The sequence below is a fragment of the Salvelinus fontinalis genome, chromosome 1, assembly GCF_029448725.1.
Source record: "Salvelinus fontinalis isolate EN_2023a chromosome 1, ASM2944872v1, whole genome shotgun sequence".
NCBI classification, from domain to species: Eukaryota; Metazoa; Chordata; class Actinopteri; order Salmoniformes; family Salmonidae; genus Salvelinus; species Salvelinus fontinalis.
Window position 1 is genome coordinate 75,860,149 of NC_074665.1, and position 12,888 is coordinate 75,873,036.

General features: G+C 41.5%; 2 protein-coding genes across 3 annotated transcripts; one reads left to right on the forward strand and one right to left on the reverse strand.

Moving 5' to 3' along the window:
* Positions 1–666: 666 nt before the first annotated feature.
* LOC129862147 (glucose-induced degradation protein 4 homolog) lies at positions 667–9,110 on the reverse strand. Its single transcript, XM_055933530.1, has 6 exons — positions 8,712–9,110; positions 6,290–6,349; positions 3,352–3,459; positions 2,701–2,802; positions 2,431–2,561; positions 667–2,067 (listed from the first exon to the last, which is right to left on the reverse strand). The coding sequence occupies exons 1-6, from the start codon at positions 8,898–8,900 to the stop codon at positions 2,004–2,006; spliced, it is 654 nt and encodes a 217-aa protein (XP_055789505.1). The 5' UTR covers positions 8,901–9,110; the 3' UTR covers positions 667–2,003.
* Positions 9,111–9,472: 362 nt separating this feature from the next.
* LOC129862125 (ATP synthase mitochondrial F1 complex assembly factor 2-like) lies at positions 9,473–12,819 on the forward strand. Of its 2 annotated transcripts, none has more exons than XM_055933498.1 (8): positions 9,473–9,709; positions 9,819–9,863; positions 9,968–10,119; positions 10,299–10,396; positions 10,560–10,640; positions 10,804–10,916; positions 11,141–11,256; positions 11,393–12,819. In XM_055933498.1, exons 1-8 carry the CDS (start codon positions 9,571–9,573, stop codon positions 11,528–11,530), a joined length of 882 nt encoding a protein of 293 aa, XP_055789473.1. In that variant the 5' UTR covers positions 9,473–9,570; the 3' UTR covers positions 11,531–12,819. The 2 variants fall into 2 exon arrangements, with proteins under 2 accessions (XP_055789473.1, XP_055789481.1); XM_055933506.1 differs by having other exon boundaries at positions 9,971–10,119.
* Positions 12,820–12,888: the final 69 nt, after the last annotated feature.

A 12,888-nucleotide genomic window follows, 5' to 3' on the forward strand; every position in this document is an offset into this window, starting at 1 on the left:
GGCTGGGTTTCTGTACAGCACTTCGAGATATTATCTGATGTACGAAGGGCTATATAAAATAAAATTGATTGATTGAATTGGTACGCCTCATATTCACCCTTAAACTGGAGGACTGAACTACCAAGCTACACCCCATTAGATTCTATATAACATAAAGTCGAACATAAACCAGACACATTTGACAGAATTTGGAAATCGTATGTTGACCGTCTCAGAGAATGATTTGTGTAGTGGGCGTTTTGTTTTTGTGTTGTTTATGAAAACATAAAAATAAAGTAATTGGTTACTTTCACTGACCGCCAAGGATTTAATTAAGGCGATTACGCCGAAATGTAAGCCTGTTGTATGTCAGATCGATGCAGAAACAGAGCTTAGTTTTTCTTTATTTTCCAGGCGTCACCAGTCGAAGCGTCCTGTGTTAAGGAATCCTTTTTTTCGTTATGACCCAGAATACTTGTAAACTATTGACAAAACATTGTGTATCAGATAGGTATGACCACTAGAGGGCAGTGGTTTGTAGGTAGGAACAGGTACCCAAAAAATGCACACATTTTTTCCGCTGTGCATTCTTGACCTTCTGTGGCTCAGAAAATACAACCAGATGGAATATTTATTTAGCTCATTGTAGGTGTTTATATGAGAAATATAAAGAGCAGGACCCATTGCTAGTATGTCATTGCAGTACAGTTAATACAACAGTCATTTATTTTTCAAGAAAAAGACAAGGCGTTTTGATATGATTTACTCCATTCCCCATAGCCACAACCAGTCAGGTCACACCAATCTACTTTCACTCCACACACACACACACACACACATTTTGATAAGCATTAAAAAGATGGCACCATTCCATGGCAAGGGACTGCTTTAAAAGGCAATTAGACACAATATTTCCTTTAATGAGAAAGACACGTTTAATACTATCATTATAGAATAAATCTGGTTTCTGAAAATGAGTTGTATGGTTGAAGTCACAGTTGTACTGTTAAATAATGTTGCATAGTTAACGATGAGGTGGCATTGATTTTTTTGTAAGTGAAAAGTAAAATGCTGCAGACTGCATGGGGCTAATAACATGATTCCATGTCAAATCCAACCAGGATCAACGTGTGGCATTACATTATGCATGTACACTGGGTTAGCAGTGTTGCACCGGAGTTAAACACAACAATGTGTGGCAAATAAACCCAGCAACAGAAGCAATCATGAATGTCACCTCGTTAGTCAGAGACCTCCAGACACTCATTACTCTGTCTTCTGAAGCTTTAGAATGGGTAGCTGAAGATGTAACTTGCAAAATCTCTTTGCAGGCAATCAGAGAAGTTAGCTGAGCTTTCCAATAAAACAATAACACTGTCATTCAATGAGCTATAAAGTCTATAAAGCTCCAATCCAAAAGATGCCTGACCTGTAGTTCAAAGATCAGTAAACTTTATTCCAAACGCTAACATTCAGCTTCAAAATTGACCCAGCATTTGATAGAGTAAACTTCTAGAAGAATCCTTGTCCAATATCTGTTCAGCTCAGCTGTGATTGGATAACAGCAGACAAGTCCATAAGTGGGAATCTTCAGCTGTATTTATTGTGTCCAAAGATAAGTGCTGTAGTAATGGAGTCCAGGACTCGACCTCAAAGCAGCAGAGTGAAAGAAAACAAGATATTTTAAACCAGACATTAAAACAAATTAAGAAATTATAAAGCGTCACACTGCTGCAGCTGTCTGGCCCAATCTTACGACTGAAGTTCCTGCCTGCCCTGGGGTAGAGCAGTCCTTTCCCTCAGTCTTTTGCATCCATCTTTCCATCCCTTCATCTGTGAAAGCTCCAGCCTAAAAGACCTCCTTCCATCTGTCCATCAATAAATCCATAATTTCCTTTACTTCATCCTCAGATGTCCTCTTGGTAATCGTAACAACAGTTTATGTTCCTTTCTCCCCAGTCCTTCCCCAGCAGCTTCTGCAGGCCTTACAGTCCTTCTGAGCCAACAGAGCCACAATTCCTGGGTCACCGGAACTCATAGATGGCTGCACTGTGTTCTGGAACATGGGTGAGGTTCAGAGACTGGTACCTGTGAAGGAGACAGAGTCAGACAGTGCTAGTTAGTGTGGAAAGTCAAGAGAGGAGAGATGCATTGGCCTGTCCCAAATCAACCTCTAGTCCTTGACTCATATCTTACAGAGAACAGTGCATTCTGTTTAACTTGACTGAAGTAAAAATCACATAACTTCATGCCCCACAGAAACAGGGCATGAACACCATTCTGACCTTGATAACCTGAGGACATCAAATATTTGCAAAACCAGTCTAAATAAAAAAAATATTAATTTAGAGAAAATAAATCATCAGAACTGGTGATGCACAGGAATATGTTCTAAGTTATTAGTCATAAAATGTTCATGAATTAACCCGTTGGTATTTAGTGTCCCGTTACCATTCTGAGCTCCTGTGGTAGTAGTACCCCTCAATGGTGGCTGTGGACTTCTGGAAGCAGATATAGTAGAAACCAGCAAAGGAAGCACCACTGATGTCTTTAATTGTGTGATCAGGGACCAGGAACTGTTCCTGTGGAGGAGGAAAACAACAGTTAGTACATCCTTATAACAACATTATACAGGGGAAATGTTTCCAAACTTCATATGCATGTTTCAGGTTTTCCTTGGTCGGGGAGGAAACGGTGACATGCGGTCAGGTTTAAGCTTACCTTCCACCTCATGAAAATGTAGTCAGAGTTCTTCAGCTCATCATAGTCAAACTCATCCGAGTTAAACGTTTTTGCATACTGGTAGAAGGCTTGGAATTTGCCCTGGAGCCCAAATAGAAAATTGTTAAAACACACCACAAGGAGTCCTTTTGCTGGATGAGTACAATCTGTTAACAATCAGAACTATTGTTGTTGCTTGACAAATCTACTGATATCAGACAGTAAAAGCCAAACCACTGTTCTGTAGCAACCTGATCTCAGAAACACAGAACTAGAACTGTGTGTAACTGCGTCATATGCTGGATAAGGGGAGATGCATGAGAGAAGATATTAACCAGACTAGTGAAGTCTCCATCCCCATAAACAGAAACTCTTAACCCGGGCCAGCTTAATTGAATCCTCTCATTAATTGAAATCTCCGCCCCCACTTTCAGCACAACCTTCACTCTATCCTGATATGACCAAATAAGCAGTGACTGCAACCCAACATCATTCATGGGGGGGGTGGGGGGCAGGGGTGATGCCCCCACATTCTCACCAGACAAGATTAGCCTACTTCATTTGGATCTGAGGCCTAAAGCAGAGCAATGTTGGTGGAATCGCTTTTTTTTTTTTTTAAAGGCTAAATTAAAGATCAATTCTTTGATTTACCCAGTGCTTGCGATCCACATCCTCATCTGCATCCCACTTCCTGGTTAGAAATGGACGCTTCCTGCTGATGATCTCCCCAGCAAAGAACGTAGTCAGAGTGGGGTACTCCTATGGAAGAAAATCACAACAGAGAAAGAGAAACAAGTTATAGGCTGGGAATCAAATCAAACCAAATGTTATTTGTCATAAGTGAAATGCTTACTTACAAGCCATTAACCAATAATGCAGTTCAAGAAATAGTGTTGGGAAAATATTAACTAAATAAACTACAGTAAAATAAACAATAACGAGGCTTTAAACAGGGTGTACCGGTACCTAGTCAATGTGTGGAGGTACAGGTTAGTTGAGGTAATTTTTACATTTACAGTTGAAGTGGGAAGATTATACACCTTAGCCAAATACCTTTAAACTCAGTTTCTCACAATTCCTGACATTAAATCCGAGTAAAAATTCCCTGTCTTAGGTCAGTTAGGATCACCACTGTATTTTAAGAATGTGAAATGTCAGAATAATAGTAGAGAGACTGATTTATTTCACCTTTTATTTCTTTCACCACATTCCCAGTGGGTCAGAAGTTTACATACACTCAATTAGTATTTGGTAGCATTGCCTTTAAATTGTTTAACGTGGGTCAAACGTGTCGGGTAGCCTTCCACAAGGTTCCCACAATAAGTTCGGTGGATTTTGGCCCATTTGTCCTGGCAGAGCTGGTGTAACCGAGTCAGGTTTGTCTTTGTTGTCCTTAAGCCATTTTGCCACAACGTTGGAAGTATGCTCATTGTCTATTTGGAAGACCCATTTGCGACCAAGCTTTAACTTCCTGACTGATGTCTTGATGTTGCTTCAATATATCCACATAATTTTCCAGACTCATGATGTCATCTATTTTGTGAAGTGCACTAGTACCTCCTGCAGCAAAGCACCCCCACAACATGATGCTGCCACCCACATTCTTCACGGTTGGGATGGTGTTCTTCGGCTTGCAAGCATCCCCCTTTTTCCTCCAAACATAACGATGGTCATTATGGCCAAACAGTTGTATTTTTGTTTCATCAGACCAGAGGACATTTCTCCAAAAAGTACAATATTTGTCCCCATGTGCAGTTGCAAACCCTAGTCTGGCTTTTTTTATGGCAGTTTTGGGGCAGTGGCTTCTTCCTTGCTGGGCAGCCTTTCAGGTTATGTCAATATAGGACTCGTTTTACTATGGATATAGATACTTTTGTACCCGTTTCCTCCAGCATCTTCACAAGGTCCTTTGCTGTTGTTCTGGGATTGATTTGCACTTTTCGCACCAAAGTACATCCATCTCTAGGAGACAGAACGCGTCAAACAATAGTACGCAAGTATAAACACTATGGGACCACGTAGCCGTCATACCACTCAGGAAGGAGACGCGTTCTGTCTCCTAGAGATTAATGTACTTTGGTGCGATGAACATGGTACCTTCAGGCATTTGGAAATGTCTCCCAAGGATGAATCAAACTTGTGGAGGCCTACAATTTGTTTTCTGAGGTCTTGGCTGATTTCTTTATATTTTCTCATGATGTCAAGCAAAGAGGCACTGCATTTGAAGGTAGGCCTTGAAATACATCCACAGGTACACCTCCAATTGACTCAAATTATGTCAATTAGCCTATCAGAAGCTTCTAAAGCCATGACATCATTTTCTGGAATTTTCCAAGCTATTTAAAGGCACAGTCAACTTAGTGTATGTAAACTTCTGACCCACTGGAATTGTGATACAGTGAATTATAAGTGAAATAATTTGTCTGTAAACAATTGTTGAAAAAAAATGACTTGTGTCTTGCACAAAGTAGATGTCCTAACCAACTTGCCAAAAACTATAGTTTGTTAACAAGAAATGTGTGGAGTGGTTGAATAACGATTTTTAATGACTCCAACCTAAGTGCATCTAAACTTCCGACTTCAACTGTAGGTAGGGGTAGTGACTATGCATAGATAATAAACAGCGAGTAGCAGCAGTGTAAAAACAAAAACTTCCGACTTCAACTGTAGGTAGGGGTAGTGACTATGCATAGATAATAAACAGCGAGTAGCAGCAGTGTAAAAACAAAGAGAGAACAGTCTATGACTTGGGTGACTGGAGTCTTTGCCAATTTTTTGGGCCTTCCTAGTATATAGGTCCTGGATGCCAGGAAGCTTGGCCCCGGCGATGTACTGGGCAGTACGCACTACCCTCTGCAGTGCCTTAAGGTCGGATGCCGAGCAGTTGCCATACCAGGCGGTGATGCAACTGTTCAGGATGCTCTCAATGGTGCAGCTGTAGAACTTTGAGGATCTGGGGACCCATGCCAAATATTTTCAATCTCCTGAGGGGGGAATAGGTTTTGTCATGTCCTTTTCACGACTGGCTTGGTGTGTTTGGACCATGAATCGTTTGTAGGTGATGTGGACACCAAGGAACTTGAAACTCGAAGTGAAAGGGGGCATGTTCAGCCCTCCTTTTCCTGTAGTCCACGATCAGCTCCTTTGTCTTGCCCACATTGAGGGAGAGGTTGTTGTCCTGGCACCACCCTGCCAGGTCTCTGACCCCCTCCCTATAGGCTGTCTCATCATTGTCGGTGATCAGGCCTACCATTGTTGTGTCGTCAGCAAACTTAATGGTGTTGGAGTCGGGAGTACAGGAGGGTACTAAGCACGCATCCCTGAGGGGCCCCAGTGTTGAGGATCAGCATGGCAGATGTGTTGTTGCCTACCCTTACCACCTGGGAGTGGCCCATCAGGAAGTCCAGGATCTAGTTGCAGAGGGAGGTGTTTAGTCCCAGGGTCCTTAGCTTAGTGATGAGCTTTGCAGGCACTACGGTGTTGAATTCTGAGCTGTAGTCAATGAACAGCAATCAGAAACATGATGAAAATAAAAGCTTGAGATTCAACCTCTATTTAACCTCTTCAGTATCACGTAATTCATTCTCACCTCTGTCAACCCTTTGATCTTCAAGTACCCACACAAGTATGAGGCTTCCCTGGTCACATGCTGAAAGAAACAAAACTTCATTGTGAATATAAAGGCTGGACATACAGAAAGTAAGATCAATGAAAAGCTGATTTCTGCTGGAATCTTAGGACTGATAGGAGAGCTGGTAATGAAAATGTAACCCTATCACATGTCACTTCAATTAATGATAAGGTCATCCTAAAGCTAGGTTTAATTAAGCAGTAAGGCCTGGGGGGGTGTGGTATATGGCCAATATGCCACGGCTAAGGGCTGTTCTTAAGCACGACAACGTGGCGTGCCTGGACACAGCCCTTGGCCATGGTATATTAGCCATATCACAAACCCCTGAGCTGCCTTATTGCTATTATAAACTGGTTACCAATGTAATTAAAACAGTAAAAATATAAATTGTTGTGGTAGATGGTCTGATATACAACAGCTGTCAGCCAATCAGCATTTAGGGCTTGAACCATAAAGTTTATAATGGCTGTTAGAGCATCCCTGACAAAATGTAAGATGACACTGGCAGTAGGGCTGGGCAATATGGCCAAAATATCATATCAAAGTATTTTCCAAATTTGATGGTATGACGGTATTTAACGTTTTTGAAAAAAGTTTTACTTTGAGTTGTGCGTGACCCTACGGTGGCAACACATTCAATGGGCCTTTCTTCATTCTGATTGTTTTATACTGTTCAATTCAACCAGAAATAATTTCCATAAATTTCTGCATTCCCTGCACTCATTTGAGACAATTTCCACACTGTCACATAGGGCTGCATGATATGGGCAAAAAAACTAGACCTCATCTATAACCAAATGTTGCAATTGCGATTTGACTGCCGACTTAGATGAAAACACTTGGGTGAACTGTTGGAATCATGGAAATAGAACGATTATTATAATTACACTACTGTTCAAAAGTTTGGGGTCACTTAGACATGTCCTTGTTTTTGAAAGAAATGCACATTTTTTGCACATTAAAATAACATCAAATTGATCAGAAATACAGTGTAGACATTAAAGTTGTAAATGACAATTGTAGCTGGAAACAGATGATTTTTTATGGAATATCTACATAGGGGTACAGAGGCCCATTATCAGCAACCATCACTCCTGTGTTCCAATGGCACGTTGTGTTAGCTAATCCAATTTTAAAAGGCGAATTGATCATTAGAAAACCCTTTTGCAATTATGTTAGCACAGCTGAAAACGGTTGTCCTGAATAAAGAAGCAATACAGCTGGCCTTCTTTAGACTAGTTGAGTATCTGGAGCATCAGCATTTGTGGGTTCGATTACCCGCTCAAAATGTCCAGAAACTAAACACTTTCTTCTGAAACCCGTCAGTTTATTCTTGTTCTAAGAAATGATGGCTATTCCATGCTAGAAATTGCCAAGAGACTGAAGATCTCGTACAACGCTGTGTACTACTACCTTCACAGAACAGCTTAAACTGGCTCTAACCAGAATAGAAAGAGTGGGAGGCCCCAGTGCACAACTGAGCAATAGGACACCTACATTAGAGTGTCTAGCTAAAACTTGCTAAGAAAATACAAAACGAATAGTGTAATTATAACACGCACGAAGGAAAGTGGCAACAACATCGTTGTCAACAACATTGTTGCATTGACCATGCAGACCAAACAAGTCTCGTGGTCAAGCAACAAATGCTTGAGTGACAGGGGGCGGGACTAGGTCTGTGTGGAAAGCAGCATAGAGAGAGCGAGAGAGAAGAGATGACTCAAGTAGCGGAGTAAACTAATATATATATATATATATATATATATATATATATATATATATATATATATATATATATATATATATATATATATAAATAAAATGGACGTTACAATACTTATCACATTTAACAAATCAAACATTCAAATAGCATTATACCAGGTAAAGTAAAAACCCAAACCCGTCCGTGCATCATTACCGGCATATAGTAAAATACGGAATACCGCCGAGCATAACCAGTGTTGGGGAGTAACGTTAGTGAACGACATGTAGTTCAACTAGTAACGTTAAATTTAACTACATTTTGCATTAGCTTGGTGGTAGTTTAACTAAATTCAAATATATGTAGTGTTTTCAGTAGTTAATTACTTTTTTGCCCTAAAGTGGTGTAGCTTACTACTGGAACAATTGACAAACATAGGTACAGGTAAGCGTTTTCAGAATTAACATTTTTACAATAATGGATGGATGGCGTCTCAATGCTGTTGCTAGTAAATCCCGCGACCAGTCATCAAAACTCAACTCCGCCTCGATATAAGAGAACCGAGTTGAGGGTTCCTCAGGTAATTTCTGGAAGCTGTCAATCATTACGTGTTATGACATGTCAGCAAAATAACTCGTCAGCTGACTGGCAAATTAAAGTTTCATAAATCGAACTTGCCTGCAAAACAACCTCGACATCGTAGGAGTTGCCTTTGCTCTTCTGGTGTCCTCGGAACTTGGAGCCGCTGTACAGAAGTGAGGCGACAACCCCGGGCTGGTGGGTGTTGATCGGGGGAGCCGGGATAAGCAAGGCCGAGGATGTGAAGGCCATGGGGGTGTTACGGAGGTATCCAGCGGGGACAGGCATGATTCGGGTACCGCGGGGAGGACACCGACCGCTGTCAGTGTCCGTCCGGGCGATAGACGTGGGAAGGGGGCACGGAGAGCACGAATGAGGCGGCTCACCTACATCCAAATACCTCCAAATCTATACCTCCAAATCTGTAAGCACTTCAGTCACCACCAGTCTCGAGTAAAGTAAGCGGATTTTGACGCAGGTGCCGTAAGGCAGCAGCATCCTCCTCTCTCATTAGCTGAGGAATTTCAGTGATCTAAAACCTCGCTCCTGACTGGCTTATTTAGCGCAATGCTCTCTGGGAAGTGTGAGGATGTCGTTTTTTCCTCTCTGGTACTGTTCCATTCTGGTTGATTTTATAACCACTATGGAACTACGTTTCCCATGTATCTGGGAATTCTGCCGTCTGTCAAACACGGAAGGTCAATCTCATGTAGAGATGCGATGCATTGCAGTGAGAGGTGTGTGGAAATACAATCGTATTTCTCCAAATGTTTAGTTTTAGGTCAGTCAACCTTCAACTACTCTTCAGTCGTTTCCTATAGTGACCGCAATATTTCCTACATTTTGAATAGCGACACTATCCGGTATTCATAATTCCTGCTAGCTAACGTTAATGCAAGTTTTGAACCCCACTTGAATTGGGAAAACTTGTTTGTTAATAACTCTTGTCACTGACACGATGCTGAGGAATCTTGTGAGATTGCACATTCGTGTGGGGCATGCCCTCTCTCCCCCCATTGTCTACCCAAGAAGTCAAGCTCTCAAGCTGCCGCTCACTCTACTCTCTGTGAACTCAAAATATTACTCCATTATCACAGGTAAGAGGTGCACCATTTGATCACCTTTTTTCATCAAATATCTGGCTATATGCACCATGGAGGTTGCACAGTTCTTGACATGTTGACTTTGTTATGCTGTCATCAACAGAAAGAAAGAAATTCTACAAGGATGTCAGCATATCCCACGGAGAGGGTGAGTACTGGCCCGGGCGAGTGAGATACTTTCTCTTGATTGAAATAAGTCTGAGTGCTAAGAATTCAAGAACTTACTGTAACATTACCTTGATTCTTGGTCAGCAGGTGGCATGTTTGAGATCAACCTGGACCAACGGAAAATGAAGACACCAGGAGGAAAGCTGTTCACAGCCCCCAACGAAGCCTTAGCCATTGCTGTGGCAAATGAGTGGGATACTCAGAAAGACACGCTCAAGTTCTACAGCATGCATATGGTATGACCTTTTACTTTAGTTACTTATTTTGTTTGATGCTTCATGTTGGCTGTATCTGGAAGGACACACTGTACCCCAAACAGGGCACTACTTTCATTAGCTATTTTGACTTGGGCACTGATTTAAAACTAATGGGGGAAAAGGGTGCCATTTGAGATTTGTTCTCTCTCCTACTTCAGACCACTCTCTGCAACACAGCCCTCGATAACCCTACATTCCGCAGCAAGGACCAAATAATCACTGCTGCCCTGAAGTATCTGGAGACTGACACAATTTGGTACGCAGATGTCTTCGTAGTAGCATAGGGTTTTAGTTTCTGGTGAATAAAAGTAACCTGCCTAACAAAGGACCAATATGATACACAGGTTCTCTCCATCAGATCATTAATGTGTGTGATTTTGTAGGAATTATAACTCTGTGATTATGTTGTCTCCTTGTAGTTACAGAGTTGAGGAGCCTCCAACTTTAGTGGAGCTTCAGAATAATGAATGGGACCCTGTGCTGAACTGGATTGAAGACAGGTTAATTTCACTTTAACATGATCATTGACTCATTTGCTGTGAGTTACCTTACTAGAAGTTCCATGGACATGTCTACTTATTTGCATGTCATCTTCAGCAAAGGAGGAAAACAAATTTGTAGCATTGTCTTGAGAGTACTTGAATTAATGTTTTCCTCTTGCAGGTACAACGTAGTCATTGGCTCTTCTACCAATATACTGGGGCCAGAGATCCCACAGGCAACGATGGATACTTTTCGCCAGCACCTGGGTTCCTATAACTTCTGGTCAATGACAGGTAAAAACAACTAAAAGCGTAATTAGAGATACTCCCATCCTGTGCACATGTGCAAATTCTGAACTGTGTGGGTGCTAAAGGAATCAGCCTCTTGCCTAGACCAATGGAGAGAGAACCCTCAGAAGTTGCACCGCTGTTCATGATCACATCATATTGCTGAGTCTCTTAGTTAAATAGAGAGTACACGACTGCACTAATACTATTTGCGTGTCCTCTGTGTGTAGGACTGGAGTATGTGATCACCCAGCTGAAGTCTGTGGTGCTGGCATTTGCATTGATTGACAAACACATTACAGTGGAGCAGGCCGTGCTGCTGTCACGACTAGAGGAGGAGTTCCAGGTATGAACTCGCCACAGAATCAATGCATATACTGATTAGAAAAGCATCTTGGCTATGTATTCAATCTCCTTGTCTGTTTCCGTCTTCTCCTCTTACTAACCATTTATTTTTCCCTCACTCTCTTTCCCCTTCACAGATTGGGCATTGGGGAAATGTAGAGTGGGCTCATGATGTTGACCTGTATGAGCTGAGAGCACGTACAGCAGCAGGGGCTCTGTTTGTACATTTCTCCTCTGAGAGTTCAACGGTCAAACGCAAACTCATGCAAGACTAAGGAGGCCCTTTGGCGCTTCCTTGGGGCAAACATACAAGCTCAGACAGCACTCTAAGAGCAAAGACAACAAAGGCAGTGTACTGGCCTCTGACTGGGAAGAAATCCCAACTCCTTAGGACTTGAATTTATCTCTGGTGTTGTCCTTGGTGGAACAAAAACACATTTTATCTGCACAGGTCCGTGACATAATCTGCCGTTTATAAAACGTCCTGTGATGATTCATTTCAGTAAAGAGGAACCGTCTCCTCTGCCACTCCTTCCCTATAAAGTACAGCCAAGTATGATGATCATCTCTTCTACATGTGTTTTGAATCACTAACCAGGTTTCCATCCAACCTTTTTATGGGAGTAAAGTACATGTGGGACAAAAATATCATGGCAGGCTTGATGGAAACAGAACATTTGTCTGCAAACGTTACAAATGTCGACAAAACACAATATGATAGACAAGTTGGGCTCTTTTTGTATCGGTCAAATTAATTACATGAGAAACGTTGGTGGAAATTATTTTAAGTATTGATATATTAACCATCATATCGATGTAAACTTGGAGTCGGCTGATAACGTGTGGTTCTCCCTCTGACTAGTCTGGAAAGTATTCACCGTTTGGGAACCACTGTATTGGGCTACAGATTAAATAAAGTGTAAGGTGATCAACTCAATTGATGCCCCTTTCCAATAAATATAGAGGGTCTTATTCTAGTGACATGATCATCGATGCTTGGCTGCTGTTTGACACAAAATAATCTCGTTTGCTAGAGCTCACGTGCCAATACCAGAGTGGGCACACTCGCTATATAACACATTGTTTTGTGTGAGAACCATCAGTAGAGTCCAATTTGTAAGTCGCTCTGGATAAGAGCGTCTGCTAAATGACTTAAATGTGAATGTAGAGTTGAAAATGCGATTGAAACCCATTTAACTTGTTTTTGTTATTCGGTACATGGGAATTTAACGCAACGGGTAGGTGCGTTACGTCATCACGCATCTACGTCATTGATGGAACCACATCTCGGTGGGAAAATGCGTATTTTGTTCTTATGCAGATTTTTTTTTAATATTCCCATGAAAATCTGTCCCCAATTGGATGGAAACCTAGCTAGTACCTCAGTCATCAGTGACTTTTTAGAACATCGGATGTTTTTATGGAAACAGTAAGTGTTACCCTCTATCTGTTTCAGCCCAGACTTCTCACCCACTCCCACTGTATTTATTATGTGGTGACTAGCTTGTACAAAGTTTACTCTTTTGCTTCAGTAAAAATTTAATAAATCTATCAATGGGTCAAACTGACTAAAGTATGTTTGTTACATGCACAGCAGGGACATACATCACCAGCTTTTTTGCCTAACAACTTT

What these genes read in the sequence shown, in the direction of transcription:
- LOC129862147 (XM_055933530.1), bottom strand. Translation starts at nt 8,900, where the DNA reads ATGCCTGTCCCCGCTGGATACCTCCGTAACACCCCCATGGCCTTCACA. An exon ending in ATGTGGATCGCAAGCACTGG is followed by an intron (nt 2,803 to 3,351) that starts GTAAATCAAAGA and finishes TTTGGGCTCCAG; the next exon opens with GGCAAATTCCAAGCCTTCTA. An exon ending in ACATTTTCATGAGGTGGAAG is followed by an intron (nt 2,562 to 2,700) that starts GTAAGCTTAAAC and finishes CCTCCTCCACAG; the next exon opens with GAACAGTTCCTGGTCCCTGA.
- LOC129862125 (XM_055933498.1), top strand. Translation starts at nt 9,571, where the DNA reads ATGCTGAGGAATCTTGTGAGATTGCACATTCGTGTGGGGCATGCCCTC. An exon ending in CAGCATATCCCACGGAGAGG is followed by an intron (nt 9,864 to 9,967) that starts GTGAGTACTGGC and finishes ATTCTTGGTCAG; the next exon opens with CAGGTGGCATGTTTGAGATC. An exon ending in CTGAACTGGATTGAAGACAG is followed by an intron (nt 10,641 to 10,803) that starts GTTAATTTCACT and finishes TTCCTCTTGCAG; the next exon opens with GTACAACGTAGTCATTGGCT.